This window comes from Ptychodera flava, chromosome 13 (genome assembly GCF_041260155.1).
Source record: "Ptychodera flava strain L36383 chromosome 13, AS_Pfla_20210202, whole genome shotgun sequence".
In the NCBI taxonomy this organism is placed as follows: domain Eukaryota; kingdom Metazoa; phylum Hemichordata; class Enteropneusta; family Ptychoderidae; genus Ptychodera; species Ptychodera flava.
Window position 1 is genome coordinate 5,675,855 of NC_091940.1, and position 26,724 is coordinate 5,702,578.

The 26,724-nt window shown below is 38.3% G+C and overlaps 2 protein-coding genes across 2 annotated transcripts; one reads left to right on the forward strand and one right to left on the reverse strand.

The window, feature by feature from the left end:
* The first annotated feature begins 435 nt into the window (after positions 1–435).
* Positions 436–16,902, forward strand: LOC139146960 (steroid 17-alpha-hydroxylase/17,20 lyase-like). The gene is made up of 10 exons (XM_070717817.1): positions 436–696; positions 3,685–3,867; positions 5,805–5,978; positions 6,493–6,586; positions 7,780–7,941; positions 8,914–9,122; positions 9,284–9,500; positions 13,137–13,348; positions 13,974–14,072; positions 15,378–16,902. Exons 2-10 carry the CDS (start codon positions 3,702–3,704, stop codon positions 15,644–15,646), a joined length of 1,602 nt encoding a protein of 533 aa, XP_070573918.1. The 5' UTR covers positions 436–696; positions 3,685–3,701; the 3' UTR covers positions 15,647–16,902.
* Positions 16,903–18,234: 1,332 nt separating this feature from the next.
* Positions 18,235–24,349, reverse strand: LOC139147212 (glutathione S-transferase A-like). The gene is made up of 5 exons (XM_070718216.1): positions 24,074–24,349; positions 21,873–21,938; positions 21,013–21,165; positions 20,117–20,185; positions 18,235–19,117 (listed from the first exon to the last, which is right to left on the reverse strand). The coding sequence occupies exons 1-5, from the start codon at positions 24,248–24,250 to the stop codon at positions 18,893–18,895; spliced, it is 690 nt and encodes a 229-aa protein (XP_070574317.1). The 5' UTR covers positions 24,251–24,349; the 3' UTR covers positions 18,235–18,892.
* Between the last annotated feature and the right edge of the window lie 2,375 nt (positions 24,350–26,724).

Below are 26,724 nucleotides of genomic sequence, written 5' to 3' on the forward strand. Positions count from 1 at the left end.
AAAGTCAATCCGGTGATAATGTAGTGACAGTTTCCACAGATTAGTAATATCCCTTGCTTGCTTTGGCGCATTAGACAATCAAACGCATAAGATAACAGACGCAACACATCGGAAAAACTTCGCGTGAGATTGTCAAAGGACAAATACGTGACACATCGAAAGAGAAAAAGAAATCGTTACAAAACCAGTGCAAACATACGACCAAAACATCGAAGGTTGGCAATATTCTTCATTGGCAATGCATATCATAGTCAAACGTATCAAAATACAATAAACCATAGCAAGAAAAAACCTCTGCTGAGACAAGACAGCCCTAGCCTCCCCCGTCCCTACCCCTGGGGATGGACATTTGTGCAACCTCTGTGGTGCATGCATCGTACGCAGGGCTACTTCACAGTCTGCGCTGCTGCATTTGGCAACGTTCCATGACCACTATTGAAATGGTAACAAGGTCAGCCAGCTTTGAGTCATCCACATGATCCGGGGAAAGGCTATTATACTGTTTACAGCTTTACAATTTACAGGGTATGTAGACCTAGGGGCTATAGAGTAGATTCTGGAGCTCCAGGGCCTATATGATTGCATGCAGTCAGGTATAGGCCCTACGACCGCCATTTTTACAGCTGGACTTTGACTGTACGACCATTTTTCTGCTGTCAGCTGTTTTGGTTTGGAAGGAGTTGACGTAGCTGCTTCGTGAGTATCTTTTGTTGTCAGTATTCAGACTGAAATTAGCCATGTGTACGTCATTACATTGAGAAAAGGCAAGAAAGTCTCGTAAGTTACAATTCTTGTCAGCTACGTCATATCATGGCGACGCCTGCAATAGCAAACTAGGAATTCGCCCATGAATGCTGTGCTTCAGAATAACTTAACACTGTGTATTTACGATCAAGTTTCCCCCACAGATCACAGAGCAATTCTGGATAGGCTGAGGTTTGAAACCGCTAACGCCTGGATACCGTCTCCATGCTTTTATACAAGAAACCGTGACAAATTCACTAATATACCCCCGTGGCCGCTAATAGGCCATTCATCACCCCCTCCCTCACTACGGGGTATGGGGTGAGAAGGCGCTATTAGTCATAGCGAGAGTGTAAAAAAATCAATAAATCAATGATTATGGATACAGTTAATAAAAATTTTAATATTTTTATCATTATCGTATACTAAAACAGTATTTCAGCCAGCCTGCGGCAGTGCGATATTTGACGCATTTGTTTCGTTCAGTCCCAATATATGGGTCACCATGACGCAATCTTCGCAATTTTCGTCGGCAATATTTTAGTGGCTATTGAATTTTTAGACAGTGCCTCCTTTATAGAAAACTGCAGCTAACAATAAAAAGTTGTAAGATGTTGGAACAGTTTTATCCTCCCTCCTTCATAGTTGCAATGTAATTATTATGTATTGAAACAGTTTACTCTCCTTCTAAGAATACAGCGTCTTGCTTCGGGGTTCGAAATTCCTCGGTACGTAAAGCAAACATTGTTGCTGTTCGATACTACAAAACAAGCAAAGGCTTTGCCTCTGTGAGTCCCGTTCGTCCATTAGTCTGTCTGAAGTTTTACCTCCTTTGCTTGAATCAAAATTTGGCCTACAGCTACTCATTTTGATAGTAAAAACCATCATTTCAAGGAAACTTTCACAAACAAAGTCACAACACAAGGGAAAAGGAGAAAAACTGAGGTTTTCTGAAAGGTCAAATCTAGGTCACCTTATCATGTGATGTCATGCATGAAGACCCCTCAAGTACACAATTATGGTTCAAAAGAAACCATCTAGATTGGTCCAATAGGTACAAGGTAATTCCTGGTGCCTTCCAATTTAAATGGCATTCAATTTGACTGTCACTTTTAAATTAAATTTTATTAAGAGTTATGGCAAAGGGAAATTGTCAACAGTAATTACAGTAAGCATATCCATTTTCAAATCATCACATTTGAGAACTGCAATTTTGCATGGTCACTTAACACCAAAGCAACAATTCAAAACTAGGAGAACTATTAAAATTGTCCATGTTGCGGAATTTTTAAACTGGTATGACTTATTATAAATTATGTGATTCTAAATGATTATAATATTTTTGCAGATTCCATCAGTTTAATGATGTAGAAGTGAACATTATAATATTTCTGGGCTAAAATATTATCATAATCATTAAAACCATGATTACTGTCAAACAGTGGGAAATGAAATGAACACATATCATTGTGTCCTGTTTTACAGTGTTTGGGTTTGACCCAACCCTTTTTGTCTCAAGAAAACTACTTGTGCTCAAGATGCTATTGAGCCTGCTTGATCACAACCGACTATGACACAACACCAGGTCCTTAAACACAACAATAATTGTATCTACACTACCACTTAATGCTTTCTGCTGCACGGAAAATTTTTTTGTGGCCCAAAAAATTTGGTCATGACTCTAAGACTGCATAAATTTGCCACATTAGGAGCTTGTAGCTTATGATAAGCTATCATTCTATGAACACTGACTGAATGCCGCAGAAATATTCTGTATCTGTGGTGATATACACTTCACATTTCTACCAGATTTTTAGAATTGCTACCTAATTTTATTTCTAGTGGTAAAAATTTACCACCAGATATGAAAGAGTATTTCTATCCCTGAATTGTCATAAAGACACAGATAATGCAATAAAAGCTGAACAAATATTTCTTCGATGTAAAAACTATCATGAACAACATACAAAACATCTTGATTTGTAAAATTAGGAACTCCTGAATGCCTAGAAAGCTGTTGCCACACTTGAGATCATAAACTTTCAAAAAGTTGCTCAAAGTGGCTACAAGATTTTTGATTTGGCTAAAATGTTGGCTAATAATTTTGGAGACTTACGGGAGCCCTTCAGTTTATGCGCATACCACGAGATAGCAGTAAACTAAATGATACTTAAAGTTTCCCGTTGGCACAATTTGGCACAACACCATGGCCTATTATATATACTTAACGTTAATGCACTCACCCGACTTGCCTATTGAACACCAAATATAGTACCAGGTCATAATGACACACAATGACACTGTACTGTGTTATTTTTATTGAAATACATTGCATGTCCCTCAAAAATGTAATTTATCCCTCATTTGAACCTACTATGGGTCACTGTGTCCCCATGCAATCAAAAGCTGGCTGAAACACCGTACTTACAAAACTACCCTCGAATCCTGAATGAAAATCTGTATAATGCATAATTCACATAGTCGTGGTACAGATCCTGTTATTAATACATTTATGATTATGAATACTGACGATGAAATTTAATATTTCTGTCATTAAGCTTATTGTATGCTTGCAAAAGTACCGAGCTGCATAGGAATCCTGAATGATGATCAATATTTATGCCGAATTCGCGCAGTTGTAGTATAGACCCTACAGAAATATAGGCAATATAGATACAGCTGTAGCATTGCACAGACCAGTTGACGTCCCAGTATTGCCTGGATAGTCTCTCTGAACAGTAATTGTTTGCAACGGCCTGTCAATTTCGTGCAAAACATTACAAACGGACTTATCTGCTGATGCAGTGACGGAGGAGACAGAGTAAACAGACGGCCAAGACAACATTGTAAACGAGTCACTGATATTTAAAATGCTCCAACCATTAATCATTAAAGTGTTAAAGAATAATCTTGATGGTTTCTGTTTTAACACTTCCACAGTTTGCAAAGACAATAAAATGACCTCCATAATTTTGGAATCAGTCGAGATCTTTCTCAGCAGCCCAACGAATGTTTTGTTGGTCCTGATGGCATTGTTAATGCTAGCAGCGTTCTGGAGCATCCGTCTACCGGCTGATTTTCCTCCAGGACCAAGAGGTTGGCCATTCGTTGGAAGTATGTTTGGTAAGTATTTTCAATTACGTGTGATAATCTGCATTGAAGGATCAAGAGACCACTGTAGAATGGTAGGAAGCTGTGTTACACTTTACCCTTTCATGCCTCGAAAAGCCTCGAATTGAACTAAAGCTTTCATAATTATTAGATGGTAAGGAAGAATAGACCATACAAAATTGTAAACATCTAAGCTTATACCGTTCATGGTCAGATTTCTTCAAGGATTCCATTGCAATCCACAGCAGAAAGTTGTCGATATTATCGCATATCGTTGACAATGAGCTGTGTTGGCAAGGCTATAAGCTAGAGGAAGCTATTTACTAATCCAGAAATAACGAAAATTTCGTCAAGGGTTACAGTGATTGGGGTTTTTTCGATGTATTAAAAAGAAAATCTTACAGACAAGTTCAAAAATGTAAAAAATCTGAAATTTGTCGAAAGGAATGGAGCGAACTAAAGAATAACTGACAGTTATATACAAAAATACATGAAGCCCTATAAGTTCTACTGGAATAATGGACAAATAGTGCTGTTTTCGAAAACATCAAAGAGTGATTTTTACCCATTCGAAATAAATTAATTTTAGGCAAGTTATGTATAATTTGCTTTCAAAATCAACCCGTAAATTATAGAAATTCCACTCTAAAACAACTCCATAACCAGGCACAAATAAAGATAACACATGATTTTGTATATGTTCCAAATTTACAGCCTCTAACTTCATTTTGATATTATCCCCTTGAGGAGCATCCTCATTCGAACTTGTCTTTGGAGCACTTGATCACAAAATGAACCGTAAATTGCTGAAACAGTTTGTGAAGAGTTTACACCGCTAACTGTGACAGGCCCATCCTCTGCATCCTGCTGGTACCGGAGGTTCCGCAGTCCTGGACCTGCACAGTGGTTCCGCATGATATCGAGATTGTCTCAGCTCAAGTATTAAGTTGCATTTTGCAGATTAAGTGCATACATTCGAAGTGCTTCAGCATTTGAACAATATCTCAACGACGACTGATTATCACCATATATTAGGTTGCGATCGGGTATGGCATAAATATTAGTGCAAAGTTCAGCACGATCCTTGACACCATTGGTTACGGTTATCATGCGCATGTCTTAACTATGGCCCCTTAACTTAGAGTGGGCGATTCCGCCAATCTTACGTTCAACCAAATCAGCTCATTGATTTCAAACAGAGTGTTGACTTTGTATTATTTTAGTCTGGATTAAATGCGACACAGGTTTACCAGAAAACACATATCGAATTGAAAATATAAATTCGAAGTCGTATAACGAAATGACCACATTCTGTAAGATGTCGTTCAGAAATCGCACAATCAACAAGGGCAAAAGTAACTCGCTAAAATAGCTATATACAGAGCGCCTGTGATTACCATAAAATCAGCTGCCCTTTAAACGATATCCCAACGTTCATCCCAAGAATAGGCAGAAAGTTGTCTATGGATGTGGCTTTCACATTACTATAAACACAGTCTCGTGGTTTGATCAAAGGAGTTAATGTAGTATCAGCTACTTCTGTCTATAGTATCAGTATAATATTCAGACTGATAGCAAGTATGTACATCATAAAACTGGCAGGAGTATAGTCTCGGCTGAGCCGCTGGCCATTCGCCCAGTTGTATCATTTGGGACGTTATAATGTTTTTAATTGAATCAAAATGAATGCATTTCGGACAGTGCTTGTAGATATAAGATGATTTCAGATGACTTGCATAAAGTTTAGGATTTTCTTTCGCAATCAGGTGTATCAAATAGCAGTGTTGGGTGCAGAAAGATCTCTGAGCCAATATCGTTGAATTTGGTAGTCATTCCTTGTCAAATTCAAATATGCTACTCCAGACCCTTCTCTGATGTGAACCACTTATGGAACTAAACTCATTATATTAACGGTAAAGACTCGGAACAATTATACATACGCATTTCAGATTTGGCCACGGACCCAATAGGTGCACTGACGAACTTTAGCCGACAATATGGTGATATATTCTCCATTAAGATTGGTGGACAGCGGGCAGTAGTACTCAATGATATTAAAAGTGTCCTCGAAGCTCTTGTCAAAAAACAAAACGAGTATGCTGGAAGACCCTGGTTTTTTTCAGGTGAGTTTTTTATATTTTGGTATCTCTGTCTGTGTGTATACATGTGTATGCGTGCGTGCGTGTGTGCATTTTTATTACATGCCTCGATGAGAGTGCAAATCAGTCCATTGACTTGAATAGGAACACCCGGGAGTTAGCGGGCAGTGTGAACGATGTACTTGACTGGTTTCCACAGTAAATGTTAAATGTTAGGTAATTTGTTTCTCTAATATCAAACCCCTAATTTTTATTCTTTACATGGTAAGACAATTGTTGAAAGTTTCATTTAGGAAAGTTTGAACCAAAGTTTTTAGTCTTTCACATTCGAAGTGCATACTACCCTACAGCAAGCTGTCTGTACAGGGTAAATCCGACCTGCTCATTGTTGAACGCACATAAAAATGCATATTAACTGTCATTATTTGCTTACTTATTTGCTTATTTGCTTATTATTTGTAAAACTTTCCCATATGTATTATATTAGTCACAAACAAGGGTCTTGTTGACCTTGTATGTACTTCTCTTTCTTTTAAAGTTGACCTAATGACCGAAGGCGGAGAAGATATCGCCTTTGCTAACCTTTCACCGAAATGGAAGGCTCTCCGTAAAATCGCCCACCAATCAATCAGGTAATTTTATGTAGAGGTATAGCGTGAACGACATTTCAGCGAAGGAAAGAAATGTTATCCTGGTGAAGCTACATGTTTCCAAAACAGTTTTTTTTTTAAAGCAATATTTCTCATCAAAAATAACAAGGAAACCCCCTTATAAAGTAGAGACTCTAAAGTTTGAGTATGGTAGCAGTAGTTTACTCAAGGGATGAAGTGGGTGTATATTTTGGGTAAAAAATCTCAATTTTGGTATTAATGATAAAAGTTAATTTAAGTCAAAAACTTGACACTATTTTCTGAAATGTAATATTTCACTTGAAAGAAGAGTATATGTAGAAAAAAACGACTATTAATTTTATTTGGCATTATCTATCCTCATTCGAAAATGGTAAGGGTTTAAAGACTGACACTCTAAAAAATTGATTGCAATCATGATAAGCAAAATTAAAATGCCTCTTATTGAAAATGTAAGAACTTTATTGCCAAACAAAATTGTCGTTTTCTTATATAGCATTTAAAGAACATAATGTGCAAATTTCTGAAAATTTGACCCAGCTGGAGTAGAGTTAAATTCTTTGTAAATTTTGAAATTTTGAGGAAAAAGAAACCTGGAAATCGGGTGATTTGCATACATTTGCATAAATCGACACTACTTTATCATGCAACTTTCGACTGCTTGACAAGCTACAAGGTGAACCCAACCAATATTTTAATCTTGGTTAACAAATTAATTAAAAAAGTGATTTTTGAGCAAAATATGCTGTCACAGTGTTGGGTGCAGCGTCCCCTTATTAAGTTTGGTCTCGTGTTCTGTTTCCAAGTATTTATCTAATGTTCTTTTACCTTTTCTAATTCTTAAATAGAATCTTTTTATAACCTTTCACATGTTTCTTTAAAGTTCTGAGCGGGAAATACTCTTGATGTACGTCGAACTTTTCGACGCCGCATCGATAGACATGAAAGATAGATTGCCTGTTTTGTAATGAAACAGCGTCTACATCTGGTCTACATCTGTAGATTTTAAAGCGCGAAATTGTTCCGATCTTATGTGAAGGACATGAACGAAATTAATACTAAAAAATTAATTCACATATAGTGATATAAGCTCAAGTTTTTCACAGAAACAATGCACACGTTGGGGTATTCTGCGTCTGAAAATTCGCGAACCGAAATGAAAAACTGATTATTCTCTGTTAATTGTTATCTTCTAGGAATTATGCAAGTGGACACAAACTTGAGAAATTGGTAAGTGAAGAAGCGTTTACTCGGCTGAAAAAGGCAATCTGTGAGAAGAAAGGCGAGCCATTTCAACCACAACCTTTGCTAATGTTAATGGTCAGCAATGTGGTAGCCGCAATGTGCTTCGGTCAGAGGTACAACATTTGTTTCTGTGTCGTTCTTCATCTCTGCTTCTTTATTGAACGATGGATCTTTCCGGGAGTGCCTTTATGCACTTTAAACGGAAGGGTCGATGTGACAAATTATATCCTACCAGTATATTGATGACGCAAACACTGCGATCTGATTGGTCGGGATATGAAAATAACTGTGCTATATTCGCAATGCAGCACGGTTGGAACAGGCACGAGCTCTAAAACTAGAGGAAAATTCCCGTTTTGACTTCTCACGCCATGACATAATAGCAATAAACCACCTCAGCAACGGGCATACCACTCGATTTTGACTGTGTACATGCACTCGCTATCGCTTGTGCATATACGTCGTGAACTGATCAAAATCTCGTGGTATACCGCGTCGCTGGGTGTGTTTTATTCTCCTTCCGTGTTTTATTTATCAAAACATCAATGGAACTTCAAGCTTGCCCTTAAACATAGACCCACGAGTGTCCATGGTTTAAATGAGGACAATGGGACAAAGAACAATTACCTTAAAATTATTTTCCAGTTCATGTACATGCAAGCTTTACAACAATGATATAAGGTATTTAACAACAATATTCCAGTAAAGAAAACGACTTAGGTTATTCTGAGAAGTGCCGTCGTTTTTCACTCATTATCATCCACAAGGTGACCACCGTTCATGATTAAACATGTTATGAGTTATAAGGAACATATAAAAACATTTTTATATTGTTATCCTTGAAATCACCCTCACTTAAGCATTAGGTCATTACTCTTAACAGGATTAAGTCGGGGGCCGTAAAAGTATGGCCGGGCGTAAATAGTAGGAATCATGGTCATGAATACGTAAAACGTAGTTTGTTTACAGTGTGTTCTTGTCTTAGGGATTGACACGTGTAAGACAGCGGTATGTAGTTCTCTTTACATGCAAAAATAATTATTTTAAATCATCTTATCTGCACAAGTATTTTTTCCTTTATATAGCTATGAACTTGATGATCCAGAATTTCAGGCTATCTTGAAGTTCATAAAAGATATAAACGATGCCTTTAGGTATGGTCTACTTGCCGACTTTGTACCAATATTTCGTTACGTACCAACGAAAGGACTGCGTGACGTCAAGAAGGGGACTGATGCCTGGTTAACACTGATCCAGTCTAAAATCGATGAACACAAGAAAACATTTCGAGATGGTATGTAAACGTCTTCACTACGCATTGAGCTCCGCTGTCAACGCCACAGTCATATAGCAATTAGGCATACCTTACACAAGCTGAACATCTGATTAATATCGAATAACTTTTTTCTCAGCTGCACTTTTATACATTTTCGTACTGATTACTTTGATTTTAAGATGAACCAAATGATCTGGTGGATTATATTCTCACGAGTCAACAGGAAGCAATGGAAGCTGGAGAAGAAGAGGCCGATTCGTTGACTGATGTTAATGTGCGGCAAACGGTCTCTGACATATTCGGAGGTAATGACAACTTATTGCTGAATCTCTACATTGAGATATACCCGGAGAAGATGACAACATTATTTTACAGAAAGTCTATAATTTACGAACTGTTTGTACTTTTGCGCCAAATTTTGCTGTCCAACGTGTGATATTATTTGGAAGGGAGGGGTCGTCCCGTCTGCGGCTAAGCGACTTTCTTGTTTACAAACATTGCGTCTTCCTAGAATTTGGTGGTAAATGTCAAGCAAATGTGAAACAAATTCAGCATTTGATGCATGTTCTTAGTTCACCGGTATTGTAGCTTTCCAAATGGCTTACCCTAATCGAAGAAACAGAACGGAACGGAACGGAACGGAACGGAGGCAGATCATCCATGTAGCCGACACGAACACGAAGTGTCTGTTACCGGCTACCAAAAACTATGAAAAATAGTCAAGAATGAGCTACAAAATAACTATCAGTTTTAAGTTGCAGGTAGAATAAGTCTGTGCCTCATCGTCCTAAACCACGCGCCTCTTTACGGCAACAGCTCAGCGTTACTCGTCAGCAGAGCGGAAATTATTGCTCTGGCTTGCGAGAATGCTGTGCCTTTGTATAAAATACTATAAAAATAGTAGAAAGTGAACAACCAGCTGAAAGTTAGTTGAGGAGACCTTAACCGCATATCATTTGCATCTCATTGTCGGCTACATGGACTGTGTGCCAACGGATGGCCATACAAAATGAAAATTTGTTTCTATTTTTTTTGCGATGCGTGTGTGACAGTATGGCGTACATTCAATTGCTTGCATATACTTTGCTTTAATGAAATAAAATTTTAAAACATCGTAAACCTACTGCTAAAGTTAGGCTGTATTGAATTTTGCAGCGCATGTGCATAGCATGGAGGTAGCTTACCTCCATGTGTACAGTGAGGCTGTATTGAATTTTGCAGCGCATAATTTGTCCTTTTCTGCAAATACTATCAACTACAACAACAAGAACAACAACAATAACAACAACAACAACAACAACTTTACTGAGTCCAAATATATTTTTATTTTTCTTCATTTTTAAATGTTTAATCATCATCATCATCGGAGCTTGAGGCCCCTATGACTGGATCGCTCACTATAGAGTCAGTCAATAGTGGCCGCACTCTCTCGATAACAAATCTGGCTTCTCCTCTTCGAGGATGAAGATGACTTCATCACACAACCAAGCGGAGGGGATACAAATCAAGAGAGCAACTGATGAAGGAATCCCATGTTTACTTCCGAAACACTGTTAAGACGAATCACTCAATCAACAAACGGGTTTACCGGGGACCCAGATCACATGACTTGGGTCAAAGCACTATCGATTCACATCTCGCCATGTATTCCACACAAAATAAATGCAATGATCCTTTTATTCACCATATCGTAATGTTAAACAAACTTGGTAGAGCCGATGTGTGGAGTTGCCCTCATTTTCCTTTATATTACAGTTATGCTCAACGGAAAGTAGACGATGAGATTAAATGATACCTTACTCAATTACTAATTTACATCAGACACTTTATTTCTAAAACTACACTAGTACCTCACAATATTGCTTGCGAGCGGCAAGTTCTCAAAGACAAGAATAACAAATACCAGACCTAAATGATTCCTTAACATAACAGTCGCTTGCCTGCTTCTCTGTCGACATGAGTGCCTTATCTCTTTCCACTGGTTTATTGCCGTAATCTTATACCACGATACTAATTACACAGCGACAAAAAGACAACTGTATAGTTCTTGCTGAAATGAACGTCATCGCCGGGGTAGACCGGCAGACATTGTTGAGACACTGCTCAGTAAGTGTCAAGTAGATTGGATTTTTCAATCTTTAAAATCATGACTTCTGCTTTTGCCAATTTTCATTTTCTTTGACACTAAAATGCCTTGAAACAGATTACCCCTAATTCTTTGTATGAAAATGCCTCGACCTAACCCCCTTAATTCTTTGTAAAACAGGTCCACACTTACGATTGATAACAATGGGTATTTTGCCAAACCATGGTGGTGAAAATGTTACAATCAACTGCCACTCTGTAATTTGTGCTAGAGTGAAGATAAGTGTGGACAAAAACATTTGGATAAAACTGATTTAAATTGGCAATGTTATCACGCATGGGGGTCTCTAGCTATGTACCATATCGCCAACTTTACAATTACCTAAGCTACTGATGATTAATGTGAAATACTGTCTATGTGTCCACTGTTCTGTGTATCTCTTCTAGCAGTCAAACAGTGGTGCAACTATTCTCATGCATACTCTTCCAAGTACATTTGATTGGGATGTTTAACGTTTTGTGTTTATTGTATCCAATCAAATGAGACTTTGTCTATCTGTTATTCAATGGCTCAAAATTGATGAGGGTCAATTACAGATTTGTATAATCCTCTACAAGATTTACTCGCCAAACCAGAGAAACCATATAATTATTGTCTGTCTCAAGATATCTTTGCAAGAGCTTTTCAGACAAAACGTTTGATTCATGAATGATGAAGATGTTTCATTATTTGCCTTTTATATATCTCTTTTGAGAGGCATATATGTTACTTCATGCTTCAGCCAACTTACAGTTGTCTTTTTGTCGCTGTGTAATTAGTATCGTGGTATAAGATTACGGCAATAAACCAGTGGAAAGAGATAAGGCACTCATGTCGGCAGAGAAGCAGGCAAGCGACTGTTATGTTAAGGAATCATTTAGGTCTGGTATTTGTTATTCTTGTCTTTGAGAACTTGCCGCTCGCAAGCAATATTGTGAGGTACTAGTGTAGTTTTAGAAATAAAGTGTCTGATGTAAATTAGTAATTGAGTAAGGTATCATTTAATCTCATCGTCTACTTTCCGTTGAGCATAACTGTAAACTGACGTCGTCGATGGGCAGTAGGTTTACGATGTTTTAAAATTTTATTTCATTAACGCAAAGTCTATGCAAGCAAACTTGAATGTACGCCATACTGTCACACACGCATCACAACAAAAAAGTATAGAAACAAATTTCCATTTTGTATGGCCTTCCGTTCCGTTCCGTTCCGTTCCGTTTCTTCGATTAGGGTAAGCCTTTCCAAATACCGGAAGACTTTGCCAACTTTGGTTGCATCCGTTCATTCATAATGAAGCTGCTTCTGCCGCGGTCAACGGGTTTGATACAGCAGCCGTTTTCAAATTTTGGATATGCACAACATTCTGAGTTGTTCCGGTCGTAAATCTACATGACACTTATGAGCTGTTCATTGCTACTTAATATGGTAACAATACTCTGTGATAGACTGATGATAAAATACAGACAATGTTTTACCTTTGTCAACATTCAAATAAACTGAATTAACTCTTTTGTAATCATGCGGAAGAGCATGAAAGACAATCAGTTCTGCTGTTGTGTGCAAAAAATAACGTTTTTGTACCGTTGTATAGAAATTTGAACACAAACTCCTCGCTTCCTGACTCGTCCGACATTTTCACCAATTGTGAACTCGGCAGTTTTGATTTCGCTTGAGTCAGTAAAACTTCACATCATTCTGCTCCTGGCAGAAACCACAGATGGCTTATGGGTAAAATAACTATTTGTGAACAGAAAAATTGGTCGCTGCGCAGGCTGAGACCCTGCTGCATGTCATTTATAATTTAGTTGCAGTAAATCTACTAATTCTATCATATTGCGAACTGCAGGCTTATAACTTCAAAATATGGTGAAATTTCATAAGAATGATTTTTCATTTCATCCGTATAGCTTGAACTGGTGTGTTGCCTATTTAGTGTGTTATCCTGATGTACAAGCCAAAGTTCAGAGGGAGATCGATGACGTCATCGGGCAAGATCGAATGCCGATGTTGTCTGACAAGGGTAAATTACCATACTGTGATGCCGTTATCCACGAAGTCATGAGAATCAGAACGGTGGCTCCAGTTGCCATTCATGCAGCTCTCCAAGATACATCTGTAGGTAAGGATAATTTATCTCATTTTCACACGACTCGCAACATCTTTCACATTCTACCCTTTATAGCGGATTCTTACAGCTGACGCCTGTGTATTTGGCACACCAAATTGGTAATTAGCCACCGACTTATTAGCTGTCAGTGAGCAGTTTGGTTTGCCCTGGCATTTAATACCTAATTTTCTGAAGACTGATAAGGAATCCACTAAACTCAATAGGCAGCTGCTCCACTGAGGAAACTGATATGCCTATACTAGAACAAACCATTCCAACCAGAACCCATTTCATTGGAGAGTTTTTTTTTGGGGGGGGGGGGGGTGTTGGAGAGTGTAAAACATGAATTTTTGTAGATATAATTCAAATACCAAAGGAAAGACAGGACACACAATGACTACAACAGATCATGTTTTACATGCTACGATATGTTATCCCCTTTCAAAACTTTCCAGTATAGACATATCAGTCAAAATTAGGGTCTCAAATAGTCCAGATATACAAATTTCCTTATAGTTTGAGTACGTTGGCATTCTGCGCTCTGACGATTATTCAAAGCTATTTCATTAATTTCAATAAAATAATTGACGTCCCTCTCTTTCGTGGTTGTCTTCTTCGTTCTTGGTCATCGTCTCAGGTGGATACAAGATTCCTAAAGGAACCTCGATCTGGCTCAATCTATGGAGTTTGCACATGGATGAAAGACAATGGAAAGAACCCGAAGAATTTCGTCCGGGTATGTAAATTCTCACATTCCTGGCCGCTGGGAGTGCGGGATCGACAGTGTGGGAAAAATCGATCTCACACTCTCAGAAACCGTCCCACACTCTGCAGTAAATATTACACGAGCTCTGATTGGATGATAAACGGTCTTTTTTGTTCCACGCGCAAAATGTAATCCAATGGCACGACGAGTAACACACGGACCAGAACTACAAAGTAAGCGGGTCAAAGTACAGTGGCAGACGACAGACTTGTCACGATTTTGGATAATGTTGTACGTGTCCAATGTGAATTTAACGCACTTTGTGGTCATGTGAGAAAAAGAATCTCACACACCAAGGACCTGGGATCAGATTTCTCACACTCGTTGGGGCTATTTTGTCTCACACTCGCCTGCGGCTCGTGTGAGACAAAATATCCCCAACTCGTGTGAGAAATCTGATCCCAGGTCCTTGGGGGTGTGAGATTCTATTAGTCTCTGTCGATTACTCAAGACATCATGTGTACGCATTTTCATATGTTGAAGTGTCTCCTGATCGTATTAAAATTATTGACTACTGAATAATAAAACCTCTATAACAATGAGGGTGTAACGTAAGGTAGCGTTCACAAAAATGATGGGGGAGGGCTTTAGGAATTCAGGGGGATTCGAAAATTCTGGGGTAGTAGAGGGGGACTTGAAAGATATTCTCTGCCTATGGGGAGGGGCTGAAAATAATTTGGTTCCCAACATTTTGATGCCATTCAATGGTTCTAATAAACAAACTCGAACCGCTTTGTCTAATTTTATGACTTTACTCTTGAAAAAATCTAAACATGTATGGATGCCATTAAATTTTGAGGGTATTGAGGGGGGTTTGAAATAAAAAGATTTTAATCATGATTCCTCCAGCCCCCTTACCATTTGAGAACGGAACCTCAATGTTAAGATAAAGAATACACGGCAGTAAAAAGCTCCTTCTTTTCAGATTTGATGACGATGACGAATTTTTAAAGAAATCTTTCGATCTCCTTTGATCGAGATAATCTTTATTTGAACCTTTAACCACGATTTTTCGATGAACCCTATATACCCTTATCAAGTAAAAAAAGTCGGGTTGGATGGATGGCCTACATGAGGCAGAATAAATGAGTGGATAATTGCCAGTGGATAGAAGCAGTAGCCCTTGGTCAGTACACATTCAGTAGATATAATTAGATAATTTTTTGCGATGGACAGCCTGTTTCCACATCTACCTTTTGTAAGCTGTATTGTAAACTTTCTCTAACAGCATAAAATAAGTGTTTGATGACGTGATTTTCACCATTTCATATGCAGAGCGGTTTCTGGACGAGGATGGCAAAGCTTTGCCGAAACCGGAAAGTTTCCTTCCTTTCTCAGCTGGACGTCGTGTTTGTGTCGGGGAAATCTTGGCAAAGAATGAGATGTTTCTGATATTCACCAGCTTGTATCAGAACTACACGTTTTCATCGGTGCCTGGAAAGGAAAAGCCCAGCTTGAAACCAACTTTCGAAGGCCTTATCGCAAGATGCCCTGAGTACGAAGTAGTTGCTAAATACCGGGGTACTGACGAATCAGAAGAGTGATTCAACTGTTGTGTCGGTCTCATCGATTATAAGAGTCTGATCATAGACATCACCATTCTCCAAAGACTAGTTGACTCGAAGAAAGTATCAACCTTGTATGATATTAAGTTACAAATGTTTAAACCAAAAAGGCAGCAACGATATTGACAAAATGCATTTTTATACAGTGATACCAAATGTATGTTTGTATCTGTATCCAAAAGATCATTTATTTTCATTGTTTACGCCATAGCCTAAATTGCAAAAATGACATATTATTAAACAGCTACTATTTTTATGGACCAATATTATGTACACTGACTGTCGAGGCAACAGAATGAAGTCGAACAGGTTATCTGTCTGGAAATAAAATGTTTTGACCTGCGTCCTAAGAGATGCCTTAAATACTAAGCTGACGTGACATCCCTGTCGATATGTGTAGCTTTCCATATTATTCATATTACTTTTGCGTGATATTTACTTGTACAGGTACACGCCACCTATATACATGTAGGTAAGACAAAAATAATTACGTTTGTTTCCGTTTACATACCTCCGGGAAATAGAATATACACATGTTGAACGTTTGTATTTTTTAATTATTTTGGCCTGCAACTCATCAAAACGCAGCAAAACTTGGCAAAATTAAAAATACCAAAATACAGTTTGAGGTTTGGAGGATTTTGATGAGGGTAGGTCGGGTTACCTGAAACACACGTTTTACATTTTGTCTTATCTTTTCGGCCTCAAGCTCGAAGGTAGGGGCAGAATAACAAGAGCAAACTGGTGCATGGTCGTATGTTATCCAGATTGCATATGAATTACAATGCACATGCTTCGATGTTGGTAAGATTACACCAGTCTCAAAAGCTCTCCTATCCGAAATCACATTGAAAGGCCGTGAATTGCACACCGTGTATGGTTCCTACATAACGAAATTACTAAAGCTTACTTACTCTACCAACGTGAAGATGATGTGACACTGTGATCAAAATGATTCACAGAACAGATGTTCAGAGGTGTCAGGATGTATCTGCATGACACACCTATTTATAAAGGATGTCGGATAATTCTTAAGCTATACGAAGACAAAGAATTACTAAATTCCTTTCTCACAATATGTTTGCAAAGCATAGCAATTATTTGAGACGAATTTCTTTGATAGATCTTTCGATGTATTTACTCATCGAGGATGAAGTTTTCACAGCTATTAACGGAACATGTATTATGTCATGATGTATCTCTGAAAGGAAATAAATAGTTTAGTAAAGGCCTTATACTGTGAGACACGTCATTCTGTACATTCCTCTGTCATCAGTATTTAGTGTGTACATGTGCATTGTCCAGCACTCATGATGGAGTATGTTGTACAGGTAATCCTGAAATATGAAGTCTAATCTATACAAACATACAAAATATGAAAAATTTGCATAACTGAACAATAAATGAAGTCATGTGCTAAAATTAAACTGTCAAACTACGGAAAATGGTAGTCTGTCTACAGGGACACAATGAGTTTGTAAACATTGGATGGGAAGCTGTGAATATAGTGGGGTTCAGGAAATTACGTATGTTAACCGACCACAGTACTTTAGGAGAAGTAGAAATTCTTCAGATTCGTTAGAGAGCGCCAAAGAAGGAACAACCAAACTCCAAGTACATGTGCTCTGCACATGTTTGCTAAATATGATTGTTTCCGTGAACGCTAGGATACCCTCTGATAGGCAGGCCAACAAATCCTGAGTCGCTCTGCCAAACTGTTCTTCCTTAATCACTAAATTTATCAACACTGCCATCAGCTGTTAAATGCCAAAGCATCGCCTCATAAATTCAACCATATCTTTGTTTGATCATGTTCCGAATTCAATGAATTGGGTTCTGCATTTCTGGCTGTATCACGATTTTTGCAAGAATCTGTTTAAGGTAATATGCACCTCCAATTTGAATGATTTAAACTTTTGTTCAAACCTTCAAAAGGGAAACTCTAAACTATTCCCTTTCACAATTAAGAATAAAGATCGGAGGGCTGTACCGTAAAAATTCCGGTACTATGCAATAAAATGACCTTAAATTTACAAATATTTGAAATTCCTGTTGACTATTTCACGAAAGGTTTACTTACTCCAAGAGCTTCAAAATTAGCCCACACAAGAGGTAGATTAAGAGTTGACAAATCTCGAGAAAATTTGAGAGAAAACAAGGCTGACTGGACAGGGGATCCAGGGACAGTACGCTTATACTTGTAATGGTAGAACGACCAAAGCAAATGAAATGTTCTGAGAAAGTAGACTTTGGCTATTCTATAAAATTATTCCATTAGTGGGATATTGCATACCAACAATAGAAGCTCCTCTATTGCTTTCCTCCTCCCCTCCCTCCAGAACTAACTAATTGCGTTTCAGTGAGCAACTTTTTCCTTAGTTTCTCGATGTCTTACCCAAAGCGTACTGCAATATCTCGCAATCGGATTTGTCAATAAATCCTTTAAGCTCCATTTACGTTACGGTGTATTGGCCGTTACTTTTGTCCCTTTTTCCTGCAGCAAATATGGTGGCCATGGCAACATCATCCTGTTTTACAGTGACGATCGAAAGCCTCTGGTGTGTTTTAAGTATTGAATGGACAGTTTGTAATGTGTATAATTCGGTTACGAGCTAACAAGATTTTCACATAACTAATTTCAGAGAGGTTATATTTAAGGAAAAATGGAATGATTGGTTTGAAAAATGAACGTACACGACGCAAATGGAATGTATGATCTCCTTCGCAGAAACGATGCTCGATCCACGGTAAATTGGAAAAAAAGAGAAAACATTACGTCATTCAAAATCCATCGATTGAGATCCACAACTGATGGGATACAATGTCCAAGAAATAGAAATAAGGAGCTGTCAATTCGTTCTGCCTATAGAGCAATGAAGAAATTCTGTGATGGCATAATTTCAAACTTATAGGGGAATCGACCTGAAAACATCGTTCATGAGACAAGTTCGGTGTTTTTTTTACATTCAAACAGATTATTTATTACATGCATGTACATCAAAGGGAAATCAAAAGTAAAGATAAGAGTGAGCAGTTTCTTCTAAAATATCGCACTTTGCTACTTTACGTATTGTCATCTCATCTATATTTGCTGATGAAGACATCCCCCTCTTCCTCAACTGACAATTGACTTGACACACGTGATTGCGACGGAAAAAGTGTACCGTTTCCAGTAAACATTAACGGTGTGTTACGTAAACAGTGCACGAATAAAGCGATTTCCTGTTAGTATAATGCACCCAACAGTTTAGGACTTGGTGTTGTCTTGAAATGGGGCGGCCATGATGCTTGCACTGACGGTCGATCCTTCACCATGTTGTAGTATTTTGCCATACTGGGGGCGTGCTTCTCCAGGTCGATGCCTTGTCGTGGAAACATGGCGATTATCGAGATGGCAGAACAATCTGCCAGGGTGAATTCCTTGCCAGCGATGTAACTTTTTTCGCCCATCTGTATGTATGGGATATTAAGAAGACTGGATTAAAATCAATTAATGTACTCAATGTTTGTCTTTGTTTTGATGTTTACTGGTTTAATCGATTGGATAGATACTTTTTTGCCTATAGTTTCTGAATATGCATATCTCAGCTACCAGCGCATAAAACAAGTGCATGTGCACTTGTAAGCATGTACTTTCACTACTTTTGAATCGATCTCCATAAGTGGTTCAGAAACTTCGACATGTTTAAAATGTATGAAAAGTACATCGCTTTTTATGCTTTATTTTCAAACGAACACATATGCGTCTAGTCTGTCCGTCCTGATCAAACTGCAAACTTTTGTAAAGTGGATCATCAGCTGTCGCTTATTATAGCAAGGTGTGTAAAACAACGGTCACTTTGAAGTTACTCTCCTTCAGCATCTTAACTTTTGTAGACACTCGTCCGATATATGTTTCGTCGAAACGTAGACGTAGAAAGCTGTAACGTTTGGTTTATGTTCGATTATATTTGCTCTGTTCGTACACCGTTTCTGGTTCTACTAACAAAATCATCAAAAATACCTAAAGTTCACATTGGTTACCACAGCCTCAATTGTTTAATGTCTGATGTTATCGTTACGTTGACAACGAATTCGTCCCGCCTAGAATTAATTTGCAAACGGTAACATCGGTATTGTGTACGTTGTAACTAAGCATATTTAATTGTTTTCTGAATAAAAAAATTATGAAAATATTATGAAAGCTACAGCTACGGCCCTTCGAAGTAGATAAGTTAGGATTAATTCGAGTCCTGCCGATCCGCCTAGAATGAAAAAGTTTGAATTAATCGATTGCAGCAGATTACCGTCCTCAGCACCAATGTTAATCAGTGACCTTTGACATTTGTAATATTTTTGTGAAGACGGCACATCCATCTTTAATCTTAGAAGTGTCTTGTCTAATTTTTTTCGAGAATTCTGATAACAACTGTATGATCGTAAGAGGCAAAATCATTTGCACATCCTTACCTTTTCCAAATATCCATCCCAAACTTTAATCTCATTTTTCAATTCCTCTTTCAACTGGGCAACTTTTGCCTGGAAAAAAGAAAAAACTGTTAACACAATTGACAATAGAATTTCGGGTACTTACACTTCACCATGATTGACCTTAAACTGCTTAGTGTAAATATACGAGAACTTGGGCAACTTACACATTAGCATTGCAAACCAGCGTGCACACAAACCTCGTATAAACGTCTTCTTTGCTGGTTACTGAGATACAGCCATTACTGTCGTCAGGCCTCAGTTGTGGCTATTTGCTGACATCTTGCTGCACAAGAGTGGATGAAATGATGATACTACCTACCTACTTACCTACCTAGAACAGTAAACACGAGGGACTGTGAGTCCCCATCAAATACAGTCTGTTTTTTGGGGTGACTCACAGGCCCGAGGGGTTAAAGACATATGCTGTTGCCATTATGGCCAGTCAATATGTGTTTTATAACACACCTCATCCGCAGTCATGCATAAGAACGTGCTATACACAAAACTTGTCACATGTAATATGCTGGAGACTGTTTCGGCAAGAAAAAGTTTTTTCCCGGCAGGATCGCAATTACTTCTACCTACCTACCTACCTACAAACGTACGTTACGTAAGTACGTGCATACACGACTATATGCACATACCTACGAACTGATGTCAGGTGTACAGATTGGCTTGTTTTCTTAATATGTCTATGGCATTCGCCTAAGGTTTGTCTTCGCCTCTTACCCAATCATCCATCCATCTATTAATCCAACCATTAAGCGTGTGTAGGACTTCGTATGTTTGTAAATGTGCGTATGACTTCGTTTATTTATGTGTACAATCTAGCTGATCATAACCAATCTTTTAAAAACCCATGCTGCACCCCTTACCTCATCCAGATTATCCTTATTAGCCATCATGTACATCCCTAGACCATACATTTTTCTCTCCAGTTCCACTACTTCGACCATTCTCTGGAGTGTCAGACCTTTTTCAGCTGGACTTTCCGGCAAAAGGCGTGTTCCTTGTGTCTTGAAGGTGTCCTGTAATGTAAAAAATCAAAACTTCGATGCAAGATGAAAACCCATCCTGTTAAAAAGTGGAGAACCCGGAGGAAAAACAACTGTTCTAGGTGATGCTGGTTTAATAAAGACAACAATCCACGACCTGTGTCGGAGGCCACCTGCAAGTCATAGAAGTATTTGCCATAATATTTTTACTTCATTTTTTACGTGTAATTTTTTTCATGTGGTAAAGACTGTGGAAGAACGTTTAAACAGCAAACCCTCTGTATTTTACGAATAGTTTTTGTTACCTCTTCACGCGGAAATCCGTTTACCTGAAAGGTTATAAGTTTGCAGTTATGGATAATTTGCTACGTCTCGTAACGATCCCGCCCTGTCATGAAGTCGGCAACCACATCGGTTGTCAAGACCAAAGTCACAATTTTATCATTTGCATTTTGATCCACGAACTCGTTATCATTAAAATTATAACATTACATTAATATTTACATCTGACCTCTCAATAAATGTGATCCTCCGCCAGACTTAATACCTTCAAACAGTATAAACAGCAGAGGATAATGTAGATGGTCGTTTCATGCACTACATATACCGGTAGTATGCAGTAGATAATGCAAAGGTATGTCACATTACAGCCAGTATACCCTAATCATCCCTCCCTTCAGCAACGAGTGTCGATCGCCCTTGGCTTAAAGGGTGGCTGATAGGGTAGATTTAGCACTTACTTCAAGATACAGCATTGCAGCAAGAGACTCATTAACAACAGCGTCACCGTGTTTCATGGCAGGTACCTTGTGACGAAAATAATCATTACTGTTAATATCAAACTATTGCGAGGTCATAAAGTTTCGAGAATTAACTCGCTTCACCGTACAAGGGTCTATGAACAAAAGTACAAAACCCCACTTCGAGATTGAACAAAAAACAAATGTTTTTATGCAGCGCATTTTCACAGGATCATCGACACCGATTAATGCGATAAATGAAGGATCAAGCAGGTGTTATACATGTTGTCATTGACATCGCCATCACCACTACCACTACGATGATGATGATGATGGCGGTGATGATTATCATAATTAGCCGTTGTTGTTTATTTGACTATCGATTGTTGTGTTTTATTTCTCAGCGTACCGAAACAGCCGTTGCTTTTTCGTTCAACGAAAACATGAATCTGATTGTAACCTTGCTCGTACTTTGCAGCTGATTGGACTACCTTTTTATGGGTCAATTTACATGGCGCCACGTTTCCTACCTGTTTTTGTCTGTGGTACGTGATGCTTTCCACGTAATGTGATGATGGACAGACAAGAACATGTCGGTAATTATATGACTATACATTTCAAATATACATTTCAAAGGCGAAAATCGGCTATATTCTAGACTATCGCTTTTATTACAGACCTTTCTTAAAACAGATCTTCATCAACCTAATCCTCAAAGATGATAAGATTATTACATCTCTAATAATAATTTATTCCATATGTGAGGTCGTGTAAAGCTTAAAACTGAGAACAATACTCTTTGATGACAGTATATTCTTTGTACCAACATCAACAATGTCTTTAATGTACAGTAACGGAACATTTCTTTCGTTTGGTTTACATGAGTGATTGGTCAATTCCTTGAATGTAACCTAAATCTTGGTATTTCCTCTACATTTGTTGGATTTTAAAACCACTACTGTGGTAGGAAGCAATGATACTTTATTGCCACATTGGATTTTGTCTAACGTGAAAAATGACAAAATTCTTCAAATTTCAGGCAAATTGAAGAGCAAGAAGGCGAATGTACGACCTGAGTAATAAACAGCACCATGAATCAACTTATTGTCACAACAAAATGGTTGTGTACGTTTGGCCTGACACAAAATGCGGCTGCCGAAGGAAAAACTGGAATCTGGCCACAGGTTGATCTGGTGACAGACACGCCTCTAAGTATATGCCCGACGCTCTGGGAAAAACTAGTTCCTCCGCAGTGCAGATACGGCATGTTTATCTTTGAATCACAATATCGCCCAATTGCAAAATTTGATTTTTTACGTGAAGAGCGTATGCCCCCGGGTCCATAACGGTTGACCTATAGCCGAGATACGAGGTCGTAAATGTGCAGAGACGCGGCGTGCAGGACTGGTGTAAATGTGTTAAAATGGCCACAGGGGATAGTACAGAGGACACTTGGCCATGAATATTGCTTTACTCTACCTGTGCAATCTGTGATATTTCCACTAGAAGTATAGACCGACTGATTTAATCCTCTGTTTTCAAGTTGGTCATCCTGTCAAGCCATAATGTATCATTTGTAGACTAATGTATGCTAAAGTGATCAGGGGTTGCAATTTAAAAAGTAGTACAGTAAAGTGAGAGGCGAGAGGACCGTTGTATTAGTAGCTAATATAATACACGTGTCATCGGAAATATCGATATGACATCAAAACATGTTTAATCATGCCAACGATCGAAAACGGAGAATAAAAATAAAACCAAAATATCCATTATCGATCAATCGCAATGTCCCTTGTGATCGGGCTCGACTATACCAAATCAAAATGAAGTGACTGCCTTATACCAGAGATTCCACATAGTTTGATGTATCCTGTCTCATCACATGATTGTTACTTCACTTTTGTAGCACCAGCGGCAAAGCATGGGATGTTGCCACTATGCTCTCAGTCACGGTCCCACAGTGGATTACATATACACTGATGAAAGAATGGGCAGGTCTCACTAAGTACAAGAACCGTAACCTTCAGCACGCTTTGCCTATAGGGATTGTAGTACATTCCACCAGTTATCGACCCAATTCTGCGACATTGAAACGTGGGGCCCATAAGTTGCATTGAGGGAATTTGTACTCTGTAATTATTTTTCTCGTACAAAGTCTCTGAAGCATACCTGCCCGCCGTTAGACTACCTGACAGTCTCACCTGTGCCCGCGGATTTAACTTTATAAGATTCGCGGGCTTCTCCTTCGATGCCCGTAGCTTCTCCATGGAAACCATTTCATTCCCGTAGCCTTGCAGACCCTTCTCCTCAAGCGTGATCATAACTCGCCAACATGGTCCACTTCCAGAACCCCAGATTAAAAAGATTTCAGACGCCATCTTCTTGCTATGTTGTATTGCTCTCTTAAATCACGTCTGCATACAATGATGAGATGACCGTACTATGCCGGGACGGTACTTACAAATGGCCATCGTCGCGTCCCAACTAGACCTGCTACACAAAGGTCATGGCAGTCATGGACTGTTATTAGGGCCGCGGTCCAAAGATTAATACTCCCTTCGAAAGGGAGTATGTTGTGACAGCCAGGACAGATATTTGAACTCTCAAACTTCTGCAGTAACTCTTTTGTCTACCACTTTGTTGGGGCTCATTCTGAAGCTCTCGAAGTAAATTACCAGCTTACTTTTGTGAAAATCAAAAATTTCATTTTTCCCCATAGAGTTAAGACAGGGTTGGCAGCCATTTTGAATATAAAGTGTCGGTAAATATTGGGTGATTTGTTTCTCTTGTACCAAAAGCTTTATCGTGACTCCTGATTTCTATTCATGATTTAAAGGCAGCGCTTTAAAGTTTCTGTATGGAAAGTTTGAGCAGCGGTTAAGAGTTTAAATTTCCAGACACGCACTCTCGTAACTAGGCACACCTGAATAGCATTTGGCCTACGTTCCTAATAACTACTTGCTTGTCAGGATATTGTTATTGATTTCTAGAATTAAGAAACATGGACACTTTGTTAATAGTAAATAAAATCATATATAGCGGTCATATTTATCAAGTTTAGTTGTTTTTGGATCGTAATATTTCCAAAAATGGCAAATTTTAAGTTCAAAATAACTGAATTTCAACTTGATAGAGTTTCAGACATTTGAACATTTGAAAGAAATGACGGGTTGACATATGGTCAACATATGGGCAGCAAGCCCACTGTCAGAATAGTAGACATGGATAGTTTAGTGCACTAATATTCAAATGCGTAAATTGTTACATGAATAGACCTACTGGAGAGAGAGAGAGAGAGAGAGAGAGAGAGAGAGAGAGAGAGAGAGAGAGAGAGAGAACACTATAGACCTGGCAAAGTCACTCTTTTGTTGTTTTGATGAACTTGTTTGATATGAAAAGTAGTTTATGTTGTTCGACTTCACAAAGAAAATCATTTGTTTGCATTCAGCAAAGTGGTCATCTTTGACCGAAGTCCCATTGAAAGGCCGTGAATTGCACATCGTGTATGGTTCCTACCGGGCATAACGAAATTACTAAAGCATACTTACTGTAGCAATGTGAAGATGATGTGACACTGATCAAAATGATTCAAGTTGGAGGTGTCAGGTCGTATCTGCATGAAACACCTAATTATAAATGACTTTGGAAAATTCTTATGCTTACGAAGACAAAGAGGTACTGAATTCCTTTCTCACAATATGCTTGCAAAGCATAGCAATTCTTCGAGAAGAATTGCTTTGATAGATCTTTCGATGTATTTACTCATGGATGGTGCGGTTTTCACAGCTAATGGAACATACATTATGTCATGATGTCTCCCCGAAAGGAAATAAATTGTTAAAGGCCTTATACTGTGAAACATGTCATTCTCTGTTCATTCTCCTGTCATCAGTATTTAGTGTGTACATGTTCATTGTGTAGCACACATGCTGGAGTATGATGTACATGTAATCCTGAAATATGAAGTATAATCTTGGACTACTGAACAATAAATGAAAACCTGAGTAAATTAAACTGCCAAACTACGTACATAGTCTGTCTACAGGGACACAATGAGCTTGTAAACATGGAATGGGAAGCTGTAAATATAGCAGCGTTCAGGAAATTACGTACATTGTATGTGAACTGACTGGAATACAGTTCTTTAATAGAAGTAGGGAATTCTTCAGACTCGTCAAAGAGCATGAAAGAAGGAACAACCAAACTCCAAGCCCATGTGCTCTGCTTATGTTGGCTAAATGTGCATGTGTATGTGAACTACTATATGGTCGCAACATTATCATACGCTCTGATAGGCAGCCCTACAAATCTGAGTTGCTCTGCCAAACTGTTCTTCTTTTATGATTAATTTTATCAACGCTGCCATCAGCTGATAAATGCCAAAGCATTGCCACATAAATTCAACCATATCTTTGTTTGATCATGTTCCGAATTCAATGAATTGGGTTCTGCTTTTCTGGCTGTCTCACGCTTTTTCAAAGATATGCAACTCCAATTTAAATGATTTAAACTTTTGTTCAAGCTGTCCCAAAGGAAACTCTAAACTACTCTCTTTCACGATTAAGAATAACCAGATGTGAACTGAATGCCCTCACTTGGTTTAAAACAGGTTCATTACATAGTAGTATGCTTCACAGAACAATCAGATATCTGTCGCATCATTATATGTAGATTAGATTTTGGTTCAGATATAACTTTGAAATTCCTACACCAAATTTGATGCTACCTGCTACATATATTGATCTGATAGATATCTAATTGTACTGAGCAGCATTGAACAGTGTCAAATTAATAGATAGCTCATTTGCATATTTAATGAAGTTTTATAATTAGTCATATAACTCCGAAATAA

Excerpts from the sequence above, each read along its gene's own strand:
- LOC139146960 (XM_070717817.1), top strand. The coding sequence starts at position 3,702 with ATGACCTCCATAATTTTGGAATCAGTCGAGATCTTTCTCAGCAGCCCA. Across the intron at positions 6,587-7,779 it reads ATCGCCCACCAATCAATCAG|GAATTATGCAAGTGGACACA; the intron begins GTAATTTTATGT and ends GTTATCTTCTAG. Across the intron at positions 7,942-8,913 it reads GCAATGTGCTTCGGTCAGAG|CTATGAACTTGATGATCCAG; the intron begins GTACAACATTTG and ends TCCTTTATATAG.
- LOC139147212 (XM_070718216.1), bottom strand. The coding sequence starts at position 24,250 with ATGGCGTCTGAAATCTTTTTAATCTGGGGTTCTGGAAGTGGACCATGT. Across the intron at positions 21,939-24,073 it reads AGTTAAATCCGCGGGCACAG|GTACCTGCCATGAAACACGG; the intron begins GTGAGACTGTCA and ends TTTCGTCACAAG. Across the intron at positions 19,118-20,116 it reads GGGATGGATATTTGGAAAAG|ATGGGCGAAAAAAGTTACAT; the intron begins GTAAGGATGTGC and ends CCATACATACAG.